The sequence below is a fragment of the Schistocerca gregaria genome, chromosome 2 (assembly GCF_023897955.1).
Source record: "Schistocerca gregaria isolate iqSchGreg1 chromosome 2, iqSchGreg1.2, whole genome shotgun sequence".
In the NCBI taxonomy this organism is placed as follows: Eukaryota; Metazoa; Arthropoda; class Insecta; order Orthoptera; family Acrididae; genus Schistocerca; species Schistocerca gregaria.
The window spans coordinates 1022889029-1022911810 of record NC_064921.1 but is presented as its reverse complement, the minus strand read 5'-3'; the positions used below and the strand labels follow the sequence as shown (position 1 = coordinate 1022911810).

The 22782-nt window shown below is 40.3% G+C and overlaps 1 protein-coding gene across 1 annotated transcript in view; it reads right to left on the bottom strand.

The window, feature by feature from the left end:
- The window catches only part of LOC126335530 (hexosaminidase D-like), a 220891-nt gene that overhangs the window by 71079 nt on the left and 127030 nt on the right, over positions 1–22782 (bottom strand). Inside the window, exon 8 of the mRNA XM_049998898.1 lies at positions 13209–13376. Within this exon, the coding sequence (XP_049854855.1) occupies positions 13209–13376 (168 nt within the window). The remainder of the gene's footprint in view (positions 1–13208; positions 13377–22782) is intronic.

The following is a 22782-nucleotide window of genomic DNA, read 5'->3' as shown; positions in this document are numbered from 1 at the left end:
GGGGCACACTGTGACTGTCTGTTGTTAGCTTTGCCTTGAGTAAAAGGCGCGGTCGAGAGAGGCACTGACATCGCACGGGGAACAGCGACGGGAGCTGAATCAAGTGGTTGACGCGCAAGAGAGGGGGATGTTTACCAACAAAGTAGGCGGCTGCCTGGGCAGTGGGTGTGTTCGCATCATGCGACTGTGTCTTTAGAAGCACTATTTGGAACACATGGAACTGCACATAGCAGGCGTGTGGTGGGTGCAGAGATCACTAAACACGAATCGTCACACACAATGAATGCTTTTGAACTAACCTGATGAGCACCCATGCTGGTGTCTGCTGATAAAGGTCAATCAGGTGAAGGAACTGTGGATTGCAGTTGCAGCAGTGAGATATGAGCCACGGTGAGCGCATCGAAAGTGTGAGCAATGCGTTGTTTCAACTCATCATTTTGATGACGGAGATGCGCCACTGCACCGTACGCTGACATTAGATTAGTGACGCAGGTCACAATTTTGTTTGTGAGGTTGGAGCACTCGTGGACCAAATCACCTGTCATGACATAAACGGAATGATGAGCATAAGTGCCTGAGCACAGTATCTGAGTGTCAGAAGGGTGGTGTAGCACTGAACCTTGGGCTATTTTTGGGGAGTGTAATGGGACAAGAAATCCATACTGAGAATTGGTTTGTCAATGTCGGCAACGTAAAAAGTCCATGGGAAACGTAGAGAAGGAGATAGATGCACCATAACTTTAGCAGAGCCAACAGTTTGTAATGCTGATGTGTTGACAGTGCGTAGAAGCAACTTTGGCCGTGAAAAAATGGGAGGAGCCAACGATTTAGGTATGATGGACACGTCAACGCCTGTGTCGACTAGGAAAACAAGCTGCAACGAAATGTCAGTCACATATAAACGACCGCTCGGGCTGAGAGGACGAGTGGACAGAGTGCAATGTTTGAGGACGCCTGTGAAGTTCCCCACAGGACCTGGCGTCTTTTAGATCCTGCGGTCGATGTTTGGGTGCTGGCAAGGTAATCTGCACTTCTGGGCCTCATTCCTGAAAATCTTGTGGTACCAACAGTACGGTTGAGCCAAATGTGGCAGCAGTGCTGATTGTGACAGCAGAGGTGGTTTGTCCTGGCTGATCTGTTCCAGAATGTAAATTGGGATGTACGATGCATGTGGGATTCTTGAATGCCCGAAAAGAGGAGAGAGCGAACGAGTACTGCCTGGTGGTGTAGAAGGTGTGGAGGTGGAACCAGCCCTGCCTCTGCCCACAGACGGCTGGTAAACAGGTGGCGTAGTGCCAACCATTGGTGAGAGGTGTGCTGGTTGTTTTTGTTGCAGTAGTGCATACAGCTGATCTGCGATGCACAGGCAAGAGCCAATAGACTCAAAGGAGTGTGGTAGCAGGTGTACCTGCAGGTTGGTAGGTAACTTGGTAGACCATACTGTCCACAGGGTAACGTCTGGCATCATGTGTTCACTCAAAAGTAGCTGAAGGCGTCGCTAGAGTTGCGATGGAGTGCGGTCCTCAAGATGTTCCTCATACAGGATGTTGATTATTAATTCCTGTGGCAAGCAGGTGAGTCGGTCCAATATCGTCTTCTTGGTGAACTCGTATTTTGGTGGCAGCAGGGGCAAAAGGAGGAGGTCACAAATTAAATTTGAGTGGTCATGGAGGTGAGCGATGAGACACAGAAATTTAGAGTTGTCGTAAGTCACCTGATGTAAATCGAAAAGGTACACCACAAGCGCGAACCATGAAACAGGGTTGTCCTTATATAAAGGAGGTAGCTTCGGCAGATGACCAGGGGGTGAGGGAGGTGGGAAGGGGGGGGGAGGGGGGGGGGAGCGACGAGGGTGCCTTTGGCGTATCTTGGAAGGCCTGTTGTCCCGTGGTAGGATAGGCTGTCCTGTAACCCGGCACTATTGGCATGGGTGTGTTACCAGCAAACATGTCACAAACAACAGCCAGTTGCAATGTCCCTGATAAATCACGGAAGTATGACGCGGCAGGAACGGTCGGTACCATGGGAACGAACAGATGAGCGGCATGTGAGGCAGGACCGTAAACTGGACCAGAGGATGAGGCACAGTACTTAAATTGTCCACCTTGGAAATGATGCGGAATGTTGTTGTGGCAGGCGCAGATGGTACTGCGGCAGGAGCTTGTGGCTGTATGGTCGGAATCAGGGCCCACCATGAGTTAGGAGGGGTAGGTGGGGGATGGTTTGGTACTTGGTGTGGCAACAGCGAGAGTTTCTGTGCACATCGGAAACTCACCCCGTGTGGTAGGACCATACATCACTGGTGAAACCTGCTGGCGGTCACACTGTTGTAGTACAATGTTCCTGGACAGCGATGCACCATCAGGTGTGCTTCAACCCACATGGTCAAGAAACTGGGCAACAGATCTGGCGGTCAAGCCTGGCGAACTTGATGCATAAAAATGTCCATTATTAATTTGTGAGGAAGGGAAAACTGGCATAGCTTGATAGCAGTTGACCTCGTGTGTCTTTTGCACACGGCACTACTGTAACCAATGTTGCAGCGAGTGGAGGATCAAAGCATGTGTGCGAATTTGGGTCCCTTTGAACACTACACGAGCAATCGATCGTTATACGATTCTGGAAATTGTCCACTTCACCTTTCACATGTTGACATGCACAGTCTGCCGATACGAAACCTGAGCCCATTGTTTGAGGTAACAGCGTAACACTTGGCCATTGTAGAGCTGTAAAGTTTGAGGTTAATTTAATTGGGTATCACGAATCACTGTCTGTTAGTAGTGAAACAACTGTTGGCAGAGGATTGGAGTAAAACCTGTTGTTCCACACAGCTGGCATGGAAGTCACGGAAAATGTAGACATTTCAGGGTCACCAATATGGGAAACAGGAATACGATAACTGTATACGCAACAAACTGTTCCCCTACATGTCGATACAAACATATATTTCAGCACAAAGAAAGATACATGTGTACATTGTACAAGGCACAAAGGCTGACTGGAACATTAACATGGAGGCTCATCAGAGCAGTTACAGTTCAAAGATCATGCTTTACATGGTCGTGTGACCTGTCGATGCCACAAGTGTTTATTTCACTTACGTGCTGTTCGAGAGTGGAACAGCAGAGAAATAGTCTGAAGGTGGTTTGATGAACCCTCAGTCAGGCAATGAGGTATGAACTGCAGAATAATCACGTAGACGATGATCTATGAACATTTCTTCATCTTCAGTATTATGCTGGAAACTCTTTGCTTTACATATTCTGAGATGTGGTAGTATGGACCAAAACAAGGAAATAATGTCCAGGAAGCATTGGCTCCAAGGTGCATACCTTAAGAGTATGAGCATTTATTGATCTTCACTACTGTGAAACACATCTTATATATTGAACAAGTGGTCATTGCTCTTAAGGCATGCATTTTAGAACCCACTTTTATGAAGACATTCTTTCTTGTTTTGATGTATACTATCACCTCCCAAAATATGGAAAGCGAAGAGCATGCAGTAGATAAGATTTGCTTCACAATATTGAAGACGACGAAGTGGTCGTAAGTCTTATTAAAGTATCCATTTTTGGGCCTTTGTATACTAGACTTTTTTCTTCGAATGATTGTTCCTGTCATATCCCTAAATATTGACCATTCCTTCTGGGACACCCTGTATGTAAAGTGAAAAACATACAAAGGCACAGAATTGCACATTGCCCACATTTTGTTTCTGTGTTAATGAATGTAATTTTCAGTTTATCATTTTCTGAATCACGAAATGAATTCATTACTGCATGGAATCAAATACTTACACTACTGGCCATTAAAATTACTACACCAAGAAGAAATGCAGATGATAAACAGGTATTCACTGGACAAATATATTAAACTAGAACTGACATGTGATTACATTTTCATGCAATTTGGGTGAATAGATCCTGAGAAATCAGTACCAGAACAACTGCCTCTGGCTGTAATAAAAGCCTTGATATGCCTGGGACTTGAGTCAAACAGAGCTTGGATGGTGTGTACAGGTACAGCTGTCCGTGCAGCTTCAACACGATACCACAGTTCATCAAGAGTAGTGACTGGCGTATTGTGATGAGCCAGTTGCTCGGCCACCATTGACCGGGGCAGCAGTCGAACATTTTCTGTATCCAGAAAGGCCCGTACAGGACCTGCAACATGCAGTCATGCATTATCCTGCCGAAATGTAGGGTTTTGCAGGGATTGAATGAAGGGTAGAGCCACGGGTCGTAAAACATCTGATATCTAACGTCCACTGTTCAAAGTGCCGTCAATGAGAACAAGAGGTGACCGAGATATGTAACCGATGGCACCCGATACCATCACGCCGGGTGATACGGCAGTAAGGCGATGAAGAACACACGTTTCCAGTGTGCGTTCACCACGATGTCGCCAAACACGGATGCAACCATCGTGACGCTGTAAACAGAACCTGGATTCATCCGAAAAAATGACGTTTTGCCATTTGTGCACCCAGGTTCATTGTTGAGTACACCATCGCAGGCGCTCCTGTCTGTGATGCAGTGTCAAAGGTAACCGCAGCCATGGTCTCCGAACTAATAGTCCATGCTGCTGCAAACGTCATCGAACTGTTGATGCGGATGGTTGACGTATTGCAAAAGTCCCCATCTGTTGACTCAGGGATCGAGACGTGGCTGCACATTACAGTCATGTGGATAAGATGCCTCTCATCTCGATTGATAGTGATACAAGTCTGTTGGGATCCAGCACGGCGTTCCTTATTACCCTCCTGTCCCACCGATTCCATATTCTGCTAACAGTAATTGGATCTCGACCAACGCGAGCACCAATGTCGCGATACGATAAACCGCAATGGCGATAGGCTACAATTCGACCTTTATCAAAGTCGAAAACGTGATGGTACGCATTTCTTCTCCTTACACGAGGCATCACAACAATGTGTCACCAGGCAACGCCGGTCAACTGCTGTTTGTGTATGAGAAATCGGCTGGAAACTCTCCACGTGTCCCCACATTGTAGGTGTCGGCACCGGCGCCAACCTTGTGTGAATGCTCTGAAAAGCTAATCATATGTATATCACAGCATCTTCTTCCTGTCGGTTAAATTTCGCGTCTGTAGTACTTCATCCTCGTGGTGAAGCAATTTTCATGGCCAGTAGTGTATCAAAGCCGGTTATGGCGATGTATCTCCCCATTGGCGGCCTGTGCCATCGCTACGATGATTCTCCACTGTTCGTGCAGATGGTTGTTGTCTTTTCGACTGCTAGTGATACGAGGCCGTTGGGATCCAGTACGGCGTTCCGTATTACCCTCCTGAACCCACCGATACCATATTCTACTAACAGTCATTGGATCTCGACCAACGCGAGCACCAATGTCGCGATACGATAAACCGCAATGGCGATAGGCTACAATTCGACCTTTATCAAAGTCGAAAACGTGATGGTACGCATTTCTTCTCCTTACACTAGGCATCACAACAACGTTCCATCAGGCAACACCGGTTAACTGCTGTTTGTGTATGAGAAATCGGTTGGAAACTTTCCTCATGTCAGCACAAGGTAGGTGTCGCTACCGGCGCCAACCTTGCGTGAATGCTCTGAAAAGCTAATCACTTGCATATCACAGCATCTTCTTCCTGTTGGTTAAATTTTGCGTCTATAGCACGTCAACTTCGTGGTGTAGCAATTTTAATGGCGAGTGGTGTAGTTAACTGTGTTTCTTCTTGATTCCATCTCTGCCAACATAATTCTGCATTCTCATCATAGCCATGAAATTCTAAATCTATGCAGCATTAGCCTGCACACACACACACACACACACACACACACACACACACAGAGAGAGAGAGAGAGTTGATTCTGATATGCAAAGTGTTTGATATCTTACTGTTTGATGACATTTGGGGCAAGGTTGGTTTCCAATCACCTTTTATTCTACTGAAATAAGTTTCATTGCAAACTATCAAAGTAAGTCTTTTATTCATTTGTATTGTGGGAAACCTGTAATCATGATGGAAAATTAAATATCTGAATATTGCACTTGCCATATGCTGTCTCCTCCCCGAACCATGGACCTTGCCGTTGGTGGGGAGGCTTGCGTGCCTCAGCGATACAGATAGCTGTACCGTAGGTACAACCGCAACGGAGGGGTATCTATTGAGAGGCCAGACAAACATGTGGTTCCTGAAGAGGGGCAGCAGCCTTTTCAGTAGTTGCAAGGGCAACAGTATGGATGATTGACTGACCTGGCCTTGTAACAATAACCAAAACGGCCTTGCTGTGCTGGTACTGCGAACGGCTGAAAGCAAGGGGAAACTACGGCCGTAATTTTTCCCAAGGGCATGCAGCTTTACTGTATGATTAAATGATGATGGCGTCCTCTTGGGTAAAATATTCCGGAGGTAAAATAGTCCCCCATTCGGATCTCCGGGTGGGGACTACTCAAGAGGATGTCGTTATCAGGAGAAAGAAAACTCGTGTTCTACGGATCAGAGCGTGGAATGTCAGATCCCTTAATCGGGCAGGTAAGTTAGAAAATTTAAAAAGGGAAATGGACAGGTTAAAGTTAGATATAGTGGGAATTAGTGAAGTTCGGTGGCAGGAGGAACAAGACCTCTGGTCAGGTGACTACAGGGTTATAAACACAAAATCAAATAGGGGTAATGCAGGAGTAGGTTTAATAATGAATAGGAAAATAGGAATGCGGGTAAGCTACTACAAACAGCATAGTGAATGCATTATTGTGGCCAAGATAGATACGAAGCACACACCTGCTACAGTAGTACAAGTTTATATGCCAACTAGCTCTGCAGATGACGAAGAAATTGAAGAAATGTATGATGAAATAAAAGAAATTATTCAGATAGTGAAGGGAGATGAAAATTTAATAGTCATGGGTGACTGGAATTCGAGTGTAGGAAAAGGGAGAGAAGGAAATGTAGTTGGTGGATATGGATTGGGGCTAAGAAATGAAAGAGGAAGCCGCCTGGTAGAATTTTGCACAGAGCACAACTTAGTCATAGGTAACACTTGGTTTAAGAATCATGAAAGAAGGTTGTATACATGGAAGAACCCTGGAGATACTAACAGGTATCAGATAGATTATATAATGGTAAGACAGAGATTTAGGAACCAGGTTTTAAATTGTAAGACATTTCCAGGGGTAGATGTGGTCTCTGACCACAATCTATTGGTTATGACCTGTAGACTAAAACTGAAGAAACTGCAAAAAGGTGGAAATTTAAGGAGATGGGACCTGGATAAACTGACTAAACCAGAGGTTGTGGAGAGTTTCAGGGAGAGCATAAGGGAACAATTGTTAGGAATGGGGGAAAGAAATACAGTAGAAGAAGAATGGGTAGCTTTGAGGGATGAGGTAGTGAAGGCAGCAGAGGATCAAGTAGGTAAAAAGACGAGGGCTAGTAGAAATCCTTGGGTAACAGAAGAAATACTGAATTTAATTGATGAATGGAGAAAATATAAAAATGCAATAAATGAAGCAGGCAAAAAGGAATACAAATGTCTCAAAAATGAGATCAACAGGAAGTGCAAAATGGCTAAGCAGGCATGGCTAGAGGACAAATGTAACGATGTAGAGGCTTATCTCACTAGGGGAAAGATAGATACTGCCTACAGGAAAATTAAAGAGACCTTTGGAGATAAGAGAACCACTTGTATGAACATCAAGAGCTCAGATGGAAACCCAGTTCTAAGCAAAGAAGGGAAAGCAGAAAGGTGGAAGGAGTATATAGAGGGTCTATACAAGGGCGATGTACTTGAGGACAACTCTACCATCTGGTGAGCAAGATGTATGAAACAGGTGAAATACCCTCAGACTTCAAGAAGAATATAATAATTCCAATCCCAAAGAAAGCAGGTGTTGAGAGATGTGAAAATTACCGAACAATAAGTTTAATAAGCCATAGCTGCAAAATACTAACACGAATTCTTTACAGACGAATGGAAAAACTAGTAGAAGCCGACCTCGGGAACGATCAGTTTGGATTCCGTAGAAATACTGGAACACGTGAGGCAATACTGACCTTACGACTTATCTTAGAAGAAAGATTAAGGAAAGGCAAACCTATGTTTCTAGCATTTGTAGACTTAGAGAAAGCTTTTGACAATGTTGACTGGAATACTCTCTTTCAAATTCTAAAGTTGGCAGGGGTAAAATACAGGGAGCAAAAGGCTATTTACAATTTGTACAGAAACCAGATGGCAGTTATAAGAGTCGAGGTGCATGAAAGGGAAGCAGTGGTTGGGAAGGGAGTAAGACAGGGTTGTAGCCTCTCCCCAATGTTATTCACTCTGTATATTGAGCAAGCAATAAAGGAAATAAAAGATATTTTCGGAGTAGGTATTAAAATCCATGGAGAAGAAACAAAAACTTTGAGGTTCGCCGATGACATTGTCATTCTGTCAGAGACAGCAAGGGACTTGGAAGAGCAGTTGAACAGAATGGATAGTGTCTTGAAAGGAGGATATAAGATGAATATCAACAAAAGCAAAACGAGGATAATGGGATGTAGTCGAATTAAAATGACTGATGATGGTCGAAGTAGAGAGGACATAAAATGTAGACTGGCAATGGCAAGGAAAGCGTTTCTGAAGAAGAGAAATTTGTTAACATCGAATATAGATTTAAGTGTCAGGAAGTCTTTTCTGAAAGTATTTGTATGGAGTGTAGCCATGTATGGAAGTGAAACATGGACGATAAATAGTTTGGACAAGAAGAGAATAGAAGCTTTCGAAATGTGGTGCTACAGAAGAATGCTGAAGATTAGATGGGTAGATCACATAACTAATAAGGAAGTATTGAATAGGATTGGGGAGAAGAGAAGTTTATGGCACAACTTGACGAGAAGAAGGGATCGGTTGGTAGGACATGTTCTGAGGCATCAAGGGATCACCAATTTAGTATTGGAGGGCAGTGTGGAGTTTAAAAATTGTAGAGGGAGACCAAGAGATGAATACACTAAGCAGATTCAGAAGGATGTAGGTTGCAGTAGGTACTGGGAGATGAAGCAACTTGCACAGGTTAGAGTAGCATGGAGAGCTGCATCAAAACAGTCTCAGGACTGAAGACCACAACAACAAACATATGCTGCATGAGCAGAAACACCAGCACTAGCTTCACTATCCCTGTGCTGAAATTATATAACAGCGGCATTAACATCCGCCTTAAATGCTGGAATGCTTCAGAAATGAGGAAGTCTGGAATAAATGTAACTGAATGCCTTTGTAAGAAGTACAAGAAGGAATAATATGTACAAAATCTTGAAAGGCATGGGAATAAAGTACAGAGACATACAGAATTACTTTAAGTAAATGTAAAACAAAACAAATTATTTTTAAAAAGAATGTACAAAAGAAATATCTGCTGCTATCAAATATTGACCTGTACTGAAGAAAAATTTTGGTACGTAGGGTCACATTGTACGGAAGAGAAAACTGAAAAACAAGAAACATTTGAAATGTGCTACTCCGAAGAAGGCTAAAAATTAAATGGGCAGATATAATACAAAAGAAAAATGTGTTAGAAACAATAAGTGAAGAAAGAACTTATGGAAATGTGCTTCCAGGAATAGTGTGACAATCTCACTTTTACAGTGCTCTGATTGAAGTTTAATAACATTTGGTAATACTGTCCCCCTTTATCACAACAATACTAAATAAGCTGATTGTCTTTGAGCTTTTTTGATGTCTCCCATTCATCCTACATGGTAAGGATAACATATCAGGCAGCAGTACACCAGAAGAGATTGGACAAGCGTAATGTGTGCAACTTCTTTAGAAGATTTGTTGGAGTTTCTTAGTGCCTTGCCAAACAGCACAGTCTTTGGTTTGCCTTTCCTACAATATTTTCTACTTGACAGTTCCAGTTTAGTTTGTTTGTAATTATAATTGATAGGTATTTAGTTGAACTGAAAGATTTTAAATTTGAACAATTTATCATGTAACTGAAATTTGACAGATGTATTTTAATACTCATGTGCAAGACCTCACACTTTTTGTTATTTAGTGTTAATTGCCACTTATCATACCACACTGATATCTTGTCAAATCATTTTACAATTGGTTTTGATCTCTGACGACTTTACTAGATGGTAAAGGACAGCATCATCTTCAAGTAATTTCTGAGGGCTGCTCATTTTGTCTCCTAAACCAGTTAGATAGGTCAGGAACAGAGAGGGCCTAAAACATGTCCTTGGGAAACGCAACAACAACTACTAAAATAATAATAATAATAATAATAATAATAATAATAATAACAACAATAATAATAATAATAATAATAATAATAATGCGGAAAAATACGCTTATCTGCCAGTTTTTCACTCATTAATTAATGAAAGAGTATTTTTTCATACACAAATGTTTCACCAAGTATCTACAGTGAAAGGGACAGAAATTATGTACTAATAAATAAAATGTTGTGTAATACTTCCCACTCTTATGAGTTCAAACCTTGTGTGGGGCTTAATATTTTCATTACTTAAAAACAATATCGAAGTGCCTTATTTTATGAATTATATTCGTTTGAATGCAATTTTTTGAAATTTCTAGTGCTTTGTCTCTTCATTAACCCTTTCGCTGCTGCAGACACGTGCTCCCCGCATTCCGCGCTGTGCGCGATTTTGTCATCACTGCATTGTTCGCCTGTGAAGACACATGGGGTTCCCACTGCTTTTGACAGACTTATCATTCGATTTCACAAAAACTATTTTGCCCAAAAATTTGAGTGATACCTTCCCCCCATAAATGACTTAATTTTGTTTTGTTGTTCAATGCAGTTATTATGCACCATTAAATGTAGTAAACCATTGCACGATATTTTGAAGCGTTTGCAGAGGTAAAAGTCCATAGCGTATACTTTCCGTATGGTCGATTTGAGTTGCCACAACGTTGAGAATGAATTGTGGACAAGATATCTAAATTTCATATAAAATTTACTGTATAACAATATCTCATTTAATTTAAGTCTCACATAGGTGTCGTATGTAATATTGAGAAATATTCCGTCATTCGCGACTGTAATAAAAGTTTTATTTACACTGGACGCATTTGGCTGTATTTTAAAGCACTTCAATCAAAGAAAGGTATGGCACATACACAATGGTACTCATGTTCTCTTTCTTGTTTTTGTTCCACAGTTGCAGTTTTACCAATGGTATTGAAATATATTCCTCTCCTGCAACTGTAATAAGCGACTTATTTAGACCAGACGCGTTTCTCTCTTTTGAAGCATCTTCAGTGGACAGTATTTTGTCTCCTCCATTGCCAAGTCACCTTTCGTAGTTTTGCGCTGCGATAACACAATATATCAGTGTTTTAGCAAATAAATTTGTATTTTGTATTTGACATAGCTCAGAGCACTTCACTGATAGACGGTATATTCAAGTCCTAATGTTTTTGTACGTCCGCAGTTTTGTTTAATGTATTTTGTCTACTTCCTTTTGATTGATTGAAGTGCTTTAAAATAAAGCCAAACGTGCCCTGTGTAAATAAAACTTTTGTTACAGTTGCGAAAGATGGAAGATTTGTCAATATTACATACGACACCTATGTGAGACTTAAATTAAATGAGATATTGTTATACAGTAAATTTTATATGAAATTTAGGTATCTTGTCCACATTTCATTCTCAACATTGTGGCAACTAAAATCGACCATATGGAAAGTATACTCTATGGACTTTTACCTCTGCAAACTCTTTAAAATCTCGTGCAATGGTTTACTATATTTAATGCTGCATAATAACTGCATTGGACATAGACACAGAATTAAGTCATTTATGGGGGGAAGGTATCAGTCAAGAAGATGTGTAAAAATCTAATTTTTTGGGCCAAATAGTTTTTGTGGAATCGAATGATAAGAGTGTCAAAGCAGTCGGAACACCATGTGTCTGCACAGGCGAGCAGTGCAGCGACAAAATTGCGCACAGCGTGGAATGCAGGGAGCACATCTTTGTAGCAGCAAAAGGGTTTATGCGGCCGTGGTGGCTTTACTTCATGAACTACGTGCTCCCCCCTAAACGAAAGCCTGCGAACTATGCTATACTATGGCGCTGCTTTTCTTGGTGCGTGCGTCATGTGCAACTGGCAACGCAGCAATCTCCCGTGTCTGGGCGGGCATGCGCGAGCCGTCAAGATAAAAGAATTGAACTATAGTGCACCATAATTCAGTGTGTGGAAGGTTTGTGTGATGTAAATGCAACTAGAAAAGCAACCTGTCCATTGAAAGATATTTACATTTATGTTAAAATTACTATTCACTTCGACAATAAAGCATTCACATATATTTGGGTCTATAATACACAATCTTTGTGTGTTCCGTATCTAGACAGTACCAATGAGGGCCCTCAAAAAGTCATAAATACAAATTGTCTATGCCTTATTAACTGAAAGAAAGCCACCGGATGGTAGAGGCAGCGAATCAAATCAAATCCTCCATAACGCACAGTGAGAGGAACAATAAATGTGTCTGACTGTGGTAATTTATATCTTAAATTTGTATTATTTCAGCTCTGAACTCTTTTTCCAGAGATTTATTAAGCTTTGTGTGTCACATATATCATGGACTGAACAATGTACCACATTTTGTTACTAGCAGATCTGCCAACACTTATGTTTCACAGCCCATTCTGACGTGGCCTTGTCCTTTTCGTTCATCTGGCAACCTACAAACTGTGTAGTGTGTACTGAATATAAGACTGATTTGTATATTAATTACTCATCCATATATGTGCTACTGTTGTTAATAAACTGTATTTTTTCTATATTGTAAAAAAAAAAATCTGTAACACCTTGAACTCATTCCCCTTTTCCCGGTTTTTATTTTTATTATGTTAAACCATGTCCAATTTCGTGGTTAATGCCAAACAAAATACTACAAGAAACGGGGGTAAAGAGTTCGTTAAAAAAGCTAACATGAGTGATATGCACTGTAGAGGGAAAAAATTGTGGAGGCAGACAAAGATTAAAATAGGAGGATCAGGGCAGGGGAGAGGAGTAAGTGGTTAGTGGAGAGTAGGACGTACAGCTTCAAGCCAGATATGGTCTTGATAATTATTCTTTTAAGATTAAATTCAATATCTGGATTGTTTACCTGTTTGTAAAATTACTGTTGTTAAAAATAAATATTAACTGACCATCACCACTGACGATTAATACATTCTGATAATAAGGAATGAAAGCAAACTGTTCACCTTGGATAAGGGTTGAGGAAAAGTGGTGTGTCATAGTAGCCAAGAGCTTTGGCTACAGTTGTATGTATATCACTGCTGTAAGTGCCTGACATCCAGATTCTCAGACACACAGCAAGACTTGGTAGAGAGGTTGCCAACAGTTCACACATTATCGCATAGTGATCATACCTGGAAAAAAAGCATGATATAAGCAAGGGAAAGAAAAAAAATAGACATTTACATACACTGTGACCCAGAATGCTTACTCACATTTAAAGTTATCACAATTTTATAATTAAAACTGACTCATACACAATATTAGACTTATGCACACACATAATCGAAGTTCTCATTCACATATAATTTCATTTCATGCTCTCAATGTGATCACCACTGGTGACACAAAAAATATCGAAACACTACTCTGTGACAAGCCACATATTTTGCAGCATTTGAGGGATGACGCACTCAATACTTTGAATGGTTCTTTCATACAATGTGCAAATGTCACGTTTGGTGCATACACCTTTGTTGTAACATATCCAAAAAGGAAAGAATTCATCTGGGTGGTGTCTGGTGATCTCGATGACCATGGTATTGAGCCATCCCTTCCAATCCACCAAATCAGATATTCTTAACCCAAAGACTCTTAGATACATGTTGCCCCATGTGGTGGTGCTTCATCTAGCTGAAATACTAATGGGGCTGAATCTTCTGGAATAAGGGTATCGCATACTTCTGAAGAATATCCAAGTTAACAGCAACCAATAATAGGTGTTTCCTGGGAGAAGAGTGGGCTGATGACTGTCGTGCATTTGAGCTATCACTTATGTGCTGCCTCACAAGCCTTGGCTTTTTGTTACCTCAAATACACACTTTATGTGTATTTACAATGCCAATTAAATGAAGTGTTGCTACGTTGGAACTACTATTTTTTCATTAAAAAATCATTCACTTTGATATGGAATAATATGGTATTTGTAAATTCTTGTCATTGTTCAGAGATTGGAGAGAGTATAATGCCCAATCAACAGCAAGGTCATGAGAGATTCTAGTTGTTCATAATTATGTGGTTCCAATTCTTGTAAAATATGAATTTTGTAAGTGTACAGTTGCATCTGTTTGTGCACCAAGCAATTTTGAATTTTTCCTGTAACAATGCTATAATTTTGTGCTTATGTTGATGATGATATTCCCAGTGACAGGTTCAGAAACTGAAACACACTATGATGAAAACTGCATTTTTCAAGATACTAAAAAGAGACTATCATCAACATATAGCATAAGTCAATAGTAACAGCCATTTGGAATCAGAGTAAATGTACTGATATATAGCAAGTGATTGCAAAAGTTTCCACTCTTTACTCAGTGAAGTTGCTCCATTTCATTGAGCCAAATGTAAACAATTCATTTACACTAGTTAATATTTCCATTTTTCTCCCATTACGGTATTCCATTCTCGTACGTAAAAGAAAAACTTAATCAATTTACTAACAAACTTACTCAACTATACAACAACTGTATCCCCTTCCCACCTAAAGATTGGAAAAGTAAGAAAGAAACCTGCACCTTCGCTTAGGAACTAAAACAGCAGATGATTCTCAATGCAAAACTCAAACATGGCTATACATTAACTGCAAAAGAAATAAACCAGCTGCCCTATGGAAAAACCTGGACCGTCATGGTACAGGTGAAGTAAAAGCTGTAGCTTATTCCGTTGTCCCTGCCAATGAACTGAACTGGTATTTCACATTACCTACAACCACAACTGAACCACAAATGAAGCAGAGACTCTTTGATTACTTCATCTGCAGTCAGGTAGATGCAGTATTTCTTAATTTCCGTGAAACACATTTGACTCCGTACAACACATATGCTTATTGACAAACATAAGATCATATGGGATAACTAAAATTTGTAACTGGATCGAGGACCTTTTGGCAGGGAGGATGCAGCTTGTTATCTTGGATGGAGAATCACTGCCAGATCTAGAAGAACTTAAGGTGTGCCATAGGGAGGTGTATTGGGACCCTTATTGTTCATGTTGTATATTGTGACCTTGCAGACAATAGTAATAGTAAGCCTAGACTTTTTGCAGATGATGCACTTATCTATAATGAAGTAATGTCTGAAAGAAGCTGCAAAATATTGAGTAATATCATGATAAGATTCGTACAGGGTGCAAAGACTGGCAAACTGCTTTAAATGTTCAGAAATGTAAAATTGTTCGCTTCACAGAAAGGAAAAAATGTAGTGTCCTATGACTATCAAGTCAATGAGTCACAGCCAAAATAGGCGATCATGTACAAATACCTGGGAGTAACACTTTGTATGGATATGAAATGGAATGATGACATAGGCTCTGTTGTGGGTAAAGCAGCTGGTAGACTTCGGCTTATTGGTAGAATACTGGGGAAGCGCAATAAGTCTACAGAGGAGATTACTTACAAATCACTTGTGTGACCCATTCTAGACTACTGCTTAAGTGCGTGGGACCGGTACCAAAAAGGACTAACAGGGGATATTGGACACATACAGAGAAGGACAGCATGAATGGTTCCAGATTTGTTTGACCTGTAGGAGAGTGTCACAGAGACACTAAAGAAACTGACCTGGTAGACTCTTGAAGAGAGACTTAAACTATCATGAGAAAGTCTACTAACAAATTTTCAAGAACCAGCTCTAAATGATGGGTCTAGGAATATACTACAATCCTGCAAACATTAATCACATACGGATCATGAGGAAAAGATTAGATTAACTACAGCATGCAAAGAGGCATTCAAGCAATCATTCTTTCCACACTCCATCACTCATTCTGTCCACACTCCATATATGAATGGAACGGGAAGAAACCCTTCTAACTGGTACAATAGAATGTACCCTGCACCAAGTACTTCACAGTTGTTTGCAGAGTATAGCTGTAGATGCATGGGGGTAAATGACTGTGAAACAAAAATCTATCTAAACCACGTTACACGCAATACCATCAAAAAATCCATCAAGTGTATCAGATCAGCATCTACTGGATATGAGTACTGGACATGAGAGCATCACAGTTCAAATGATGAAGCTTATTACTGACCCACTATAACAGATATGTTTACCCACTCCTTAACCGCAAGCATTTCCCCTGAGACTCTCAAACAGGGACTAGTTTAGCCATTACCAAAAAGGATGTAACCACTGCACCCTCTGATTACCAACTTACTTGCATTCTACCAGCACTGTACAAGGCCTCAGAATATATAGCTCATGATCAGTAACAAACTACCTAACTACAAACGACCTACTAGACGAATACTAATCATGCTTCCATAAACATCTCAGCAGAACATCTGCCTTAATAAAGGCAACAGATGGCTTGAAGCTTGCTGCTGACGCACAAGAGGCAACTACAATATGCTTCTTAGACTTCAACAAAGCCTTACTTGACAAACTTGACACCCTAAATTTCTCATCAAGTGCAGTGCAATTGTTTCGCTCTTACCTGACATCTCACCAGCAATGTGTCACAGCTGGAATCAGAAAGTCACAATGGAGGACATCCCTTTTGGTTAGGTATTAGCTCCTATGCCCTTTTCACTGTATGTAAATGATGTGTCATCAGTTTTGACCAACTGCAAATACCACATGTATGCTGATGACCTCCAGTTGTGCCTAAGTGCAAAACCAGTAAATCTGAAGAAAGCTCTCAAGTATCTCAATACCACCCTGTGTGCACTATCAAAACGAGGGCTTGATATAGGTTTAACACTAAACCCATCCAAAACCCAAGCAGTACTAGTTGTACATTATAGGCTCATTAGCCCGAAATATTGGAAAGCCGTAGCATCTTTAACTCTAAGTGGGACAAATATCAACTTCTCTCCTTCATCAAAGAGTCTAGCAGTAATAACAGATGAGAATCTAAACTGTACTGAATATGTAACTGCAATATGCAAGAAGGCATCAGCGTCTCTCAATCTCTATAAAAATATAAAAAGCTCAACCCTCTTGACCTGAAAAAGAAACTTGTACAAACATTTATACTTCCAGTTACTGATTACAGAGGTGTTATTCTGCAAGGCCTTTCTCAGGATAGCTCATGGCACTTGGAGCTGGTAACGGATGTCTGTGTTCATTATCTCTGTGATGTTTTATACTTTGATCATATTTCACCATCATATGTGTGCACCCAAGTGCAGAGACTTCAATACCCTATATCTCTCCTTGACCTTAGCACTCGTATCTGAACAATGTGGCAGATCAAAACACCTGACCCCCATCACAGCAAAATTCTTTCTGTCCCACTCCATCATTCAGCCACTTGCTAGAAGCCCTTCTCAGTAGCAGGAACCCTACACTGGAATAACCTCCCACATTATATTAGAGAACTGAATAGCATCTCCAGCTTCAGAATACAGTTAATGACATATTTAACTAAAGCAACAATAAGGATTACCATTGCCCTGTATGCACTCGTTATCCTGAACATCTTGTAACAACAACGACGCTTTACTATTGTTGTAGAATTGAAATGTAACAAATGTTGAAACTGTTGTAAGATGTTTAAAATTGTAACTGTGTGTCTGGTCCATACGTAGGCAATGTGTTAGGATATGTAGAATGCAAAACCTCGGGTGAATACCCGGTCTGTCAGGGAGCGGTAAAAGGTGGGTGGTAGGCGAGCGCAGGAAAATGCGCATGGACACTGCACGGTACAACGGGCTCAGCAGCAGTAGTAGTTGGAGTTTGGCACTGGTTTGAGCAACACCTTCTGGAGCTCGGAGGCTCTCCTGGACGGCGTAGCTTCACTGAGCCTCGGATATGCCATTCCAATGCCCACACAGCATGGCAAAATTCCATAGGCACTAAATGGAAAAGTATTTTGACACTAAGAAGAATTAAAGTGCTGATACGTCAAGAGCCATAGCTGTGGTTGTATGTGTGCTCTGTGCCTCGCCACCTCGCCGCCCACCAACCGCCGCATCGACCGACACAAGCAGGTTGAAACTGTTAGTACTGCATTCGTATGGATCAGAGAGTGAACTGTGCAATAATAACCTAAATTTTACAAGAATTTTACCATCATTTAATTATCCTCACAAATAACCTAGACAGGGTCCTTTCCAAATATTGTGCAATCCGAGTGTCCCAAAATTAAAAATTAAATTTTGTGTTAATAATAATTATTTGCAGACCTAGTCATGTTAGAATGGTGTTTAAAGAAGTGTTTTGTTAATGAACCAGTAAATGAATAATGAAGGTCTAACGAAGTTGAAAGATAATTTTAATATTGATATAGTAATGAAATTTAATTATTTCGAGACAGATATAAAGGTACTTAAATGAGCAGTAAATAAGATGAAAAGAGTAGTACCTTATATACTGGAAATCTTGAAGGCATAATAAATTCAGTAATCATTTTTTTAATACAGTGATCATAACAGTTTCAGGGTACTGTCCCCCCCCCCCCCCCCCCCCTCTTATTCATTTGAATTCTGAAGTGTCCTAAATTGGTTTGACCAGCAAAAGTTAAAGTCAATATAAAAGTCAAAATTTATCAGTGTTTTATCTTTATCAAAATTGACATTTTGTGTGTGGCATGAAAGTGATATTTCTAGGGTAACCTATGTGCGATTTTAATCAGATTGATAGACAGTATAAAGTTTTGTAGTATACATTATAGTGTAGTGTTATGTATTCATGGTTTTTCCATGTCAGTACAGAATGTGAAATTATCAGTTCAATAGATTTTCTGGTTCTAAAATTCTACTATATTATGCAGTGTTACTACTTGTTGTTTTGCATGAAAATCTACCAACTTGTACAGGGAAGAAACTCAGTTAATGCCTAATTAGGCTGGTGACCATATTATTATCAAACTGGTAGAATCTTCAGTGTTGCTTTTGGCCCATCCTGACATGTAATTGCATATCGAACTTGCTTGACGGATCATTGTTATTACAGAATGGGTATAAGTCTGATTTGCCACCATTCAGGTACACGCGGTCGATATCTATACAAAAATCCTTTCTCATAAGGTGGACCTCGCTCACCTGCCATAGTACAAGCATTAACAAGTACTGTGTCATGCGGAGGTTACAATCTCTCTTTCCAATGTGATCTTCCTCATTTCTCAATATTCTTAGTCAATGCAGTCGCCTTACATTTCCTTTCTCCAGAACACACTATATCAGAAAAAATTTATTTTTGTACACCTATAAATTCTTCTTCTATCAGCCACTATTATTATTATTATTATTATAATTATTATTATTATTATTAAGTTTGTGGTAGTAGCTGCAGTAGTACAAGTACTGCCAGTATTAACTTTGTTAGTTCATAGTATAATTTACTCACACTACCATTTCAGCCACTCGAATAATTTTAATACTATTTGTTATATTAAAATAGTTATTTCTTCAGTACTTATGATGAAAAAAAGGTACTACATGTATGAAACCCTGGTCTGATGTAAGTGAGGGACTGATGGCCCTAATCAGATCAGGTTAAATAAACAAACAAGTAAAATAAATTCTCAGTATTCTTGGAGGGATCAACTTACTATTTCCACACACATTCCACCAAGACTGAAACTTTCACTCTATATCAGTGTATTCATATCACTGAATCTTTCTGACAAATTAAATCTACATGCCAAACAGTGCTCAGACACAAATCTTTGCCTTTTTGTACCAACTCATTTTGGAAACATAGGAGACACACATGCAAACTGAGATGTAACACTACTACTGTTTTAGAATATATCACTTGTTATTGTTAAAACAATGGCAGCTCATAACAGGTCAGTTAGTTTGTTTAAAGTGGGTATTTAAAAAAACAGAATTGTTAAAAAATGAAAATTTAACATGAAGGTTTTTTTTGTTCTTCATAATGGCTTAACAACAATTCTTCAAATCACATCATTCATTTTTTTTTTTGTAATCAATCACTTTCAGGAAAGAGTATTTACAGTTGTTTTGGTAGGCGATGTATTTTATGTACACCAACTAAAATCAGTGGTTCTTTTAAAAAATATATGTTTTGTACAACATAATTGAGGAAGTTTGACATGTGATGTACTATGAGTCAGAGTAATTTCTAAGTGTATCGAAGACTGCAGTACATTTGATTTTGTATGAATATCTAGCAGTGATGAACAGAAAAAGTTCCTAATCGATTCTGCATAATTTGACTGATGATCTCAAAGAGCCTCATATTTATTGATGTAAGGAAATACAAATTTCCACCAAGGAAATTCAAAATCTGTACATAACAAGACTAAAAACTTAGATAATTCACTTGAGCCAGAAACTAAGCAGCAGTCAACTGTCCAGATGTCCCATGAAAAATCAAAACCATAAAAAGTGGTTATTTGTGAAGCACTTCCTCAAAAACCACCACTTGTTTCTTTGGTTCCACTGGGCATGTGACCATTGCTTTTGAGGATCAAAGCACAATTTGTTTCCCACAAGTCATTGATGAAATCAGGAAAAACAACTGAAAATTTCACTTCTATCTACATCTACATCCATACTCCACAAGCCACCTGACGGTGTGTGGTGGATGGTACCCTGAGTACCTTTATCGGTTCTCCCTTCTATTCCAGTCTCGTATTGTACGTGGAAAGAAGGATTGTCGGTATGCTTCTGTGTGGGCTCTAATCTCTCTGATTTTATCCTCATGGTCTCTTCGCGAGATATACGTAGGAGGGAGCAATATACTGCTTGACTCTTCGGTGAAGGTATGTTCTCGAAACTTTAACAAAAGCCCGTACCAAGCTACTGAGCGTCTCTCCTGCAGAGTCTTCCACTGGAGTTTATCTATCATTTCCGTAACGCTTTTGCGATTAGTAAATGAGACTGTAACGAAGCGCGCTGCTCTCCGTTGGATCTTCTCTATCTCTTCTATCGACCCTATCTGGTGCGGATCCCACACTGCTGAGCAGTATTCAAGTAGTGGGCGAACAAGCGTACTGTAACCTACTTTCTTTGTTGTCAGATTGCATTTCCTTAGGATTCTTACAATGAATCTGTCTGGCATCTGCTTTACCAATGATCAACTTTATATGATCATTCCATTTTAAATCACTCCTAATGCGTACTCCCAGACAATTTATGGAATTAACTGCTTCCAGTTGCTGACCTGCTATATTGTAGCTAAATGATAAGGGATCTTTCTTTCTATGTGTTCGCAGCATATTACACTTGTCTACATTGAGATTCAATTGCCATTCCCTGCACATGCGTCAATTCGCTGCAGATCCTCCTGCATTTCAGTACAATTTTCCATTGTTGCAACCTCTCGATACACCACAGCATCATCTGCAAAAAGCCTCAGTGAACTTTCGATGTCATCCACCAGGTCATTTATGTATATTGTGAATAGCAACGGTCCTATGACACTCCCTTGCGGCACACCTGAAATCACTCTTACTTCGGAAGACTTCTCTCCATTGAGAATGACATGCTGCGTTCTGTTATCTAGGAACTCCTCAATCCAATCACACAATTGATCTGACAGTCCGTATGCTCTTACTTTCTTCATTAAACGACTGTGGGGAACTGTGTCAAATGCCTTGCGGAAGTCAAGAAACGCGGCATCTACCTCTGAACCCGTGTCTAAGGCCCTCTGAGTCTCGTGGACGAATAGCGCGAGCTGGGTTTCACACGACCGTCTTTTTTGAAACCCATGCTGATTCCTACAGAGTAGATTTTTAGTATCCAGAAAAGACATTATACTCGAACATAATACGTGTTGCAAAATTCTACAACTGATCGACGTTAGAGATATAGGTCTATAGTTCTGCACATCTGTTCGACGTCCCTTCTTGAAAACGGAGATGACCTGCGCCCTTTTCCAATCCTTTGGAACGCTTCGCTCTTCTAGAGACCTACGGTACATCGCTGCAAGAAGGGGGCAAGTTCCTTCGCGTACTCTGTGTAAAATCGAACTGGTATCCCATCAGGACCAGCGGCCTTTCCTCTTTTGAGCGATTTTAATTGTTTCTCTATCCCTCTGTCGTCTATTTCGATATCTACCATTTTGTCAACTGTGCGACAATCTAGAGAAGGAAGCACAGTGCAGTCTTCCTCTGTGAAACAGCTTTGGAAGAAGACATTTAGTATTTCGGCCTTTAGTCTGTCACCCTCTGTTTCAGTACCATTTTGGTCACAGAGTGTCTGGACATTTTGTTTTGATCCACCTACCGCTTTGACATAGGACCAAAATTTCTTAGGATTTTCTGCCAAGTCAGTACACAGAACTTTACTTTCGAATTCATTGAAAGCCTCTCGCATAGCCCTCCTCACACTACATTTCGCTTCGCGTAATTTTTGTTTGTCTGCAAGGCTTTGGCTATGTTTATGTTTGCTGTGAAGTTCCCTTTGCTTCCGCAGCAGTTTTCTAACTCGGTTGTTGCACCACGGTGGCTCTTATCCATCTCTTACGATCTTGCTTGGCACATACTCATCTAACGCATATTGTACGATGGTTTTGAACTTTGTTCACTGTTGCTCAACACTATCTGTAATTGAGACAAAACTATTGTGTTGAGCCGTCAAGTACTCTGTAATCTGCTTTTTGTCACTTTTGCTAAACAGAAAAATCT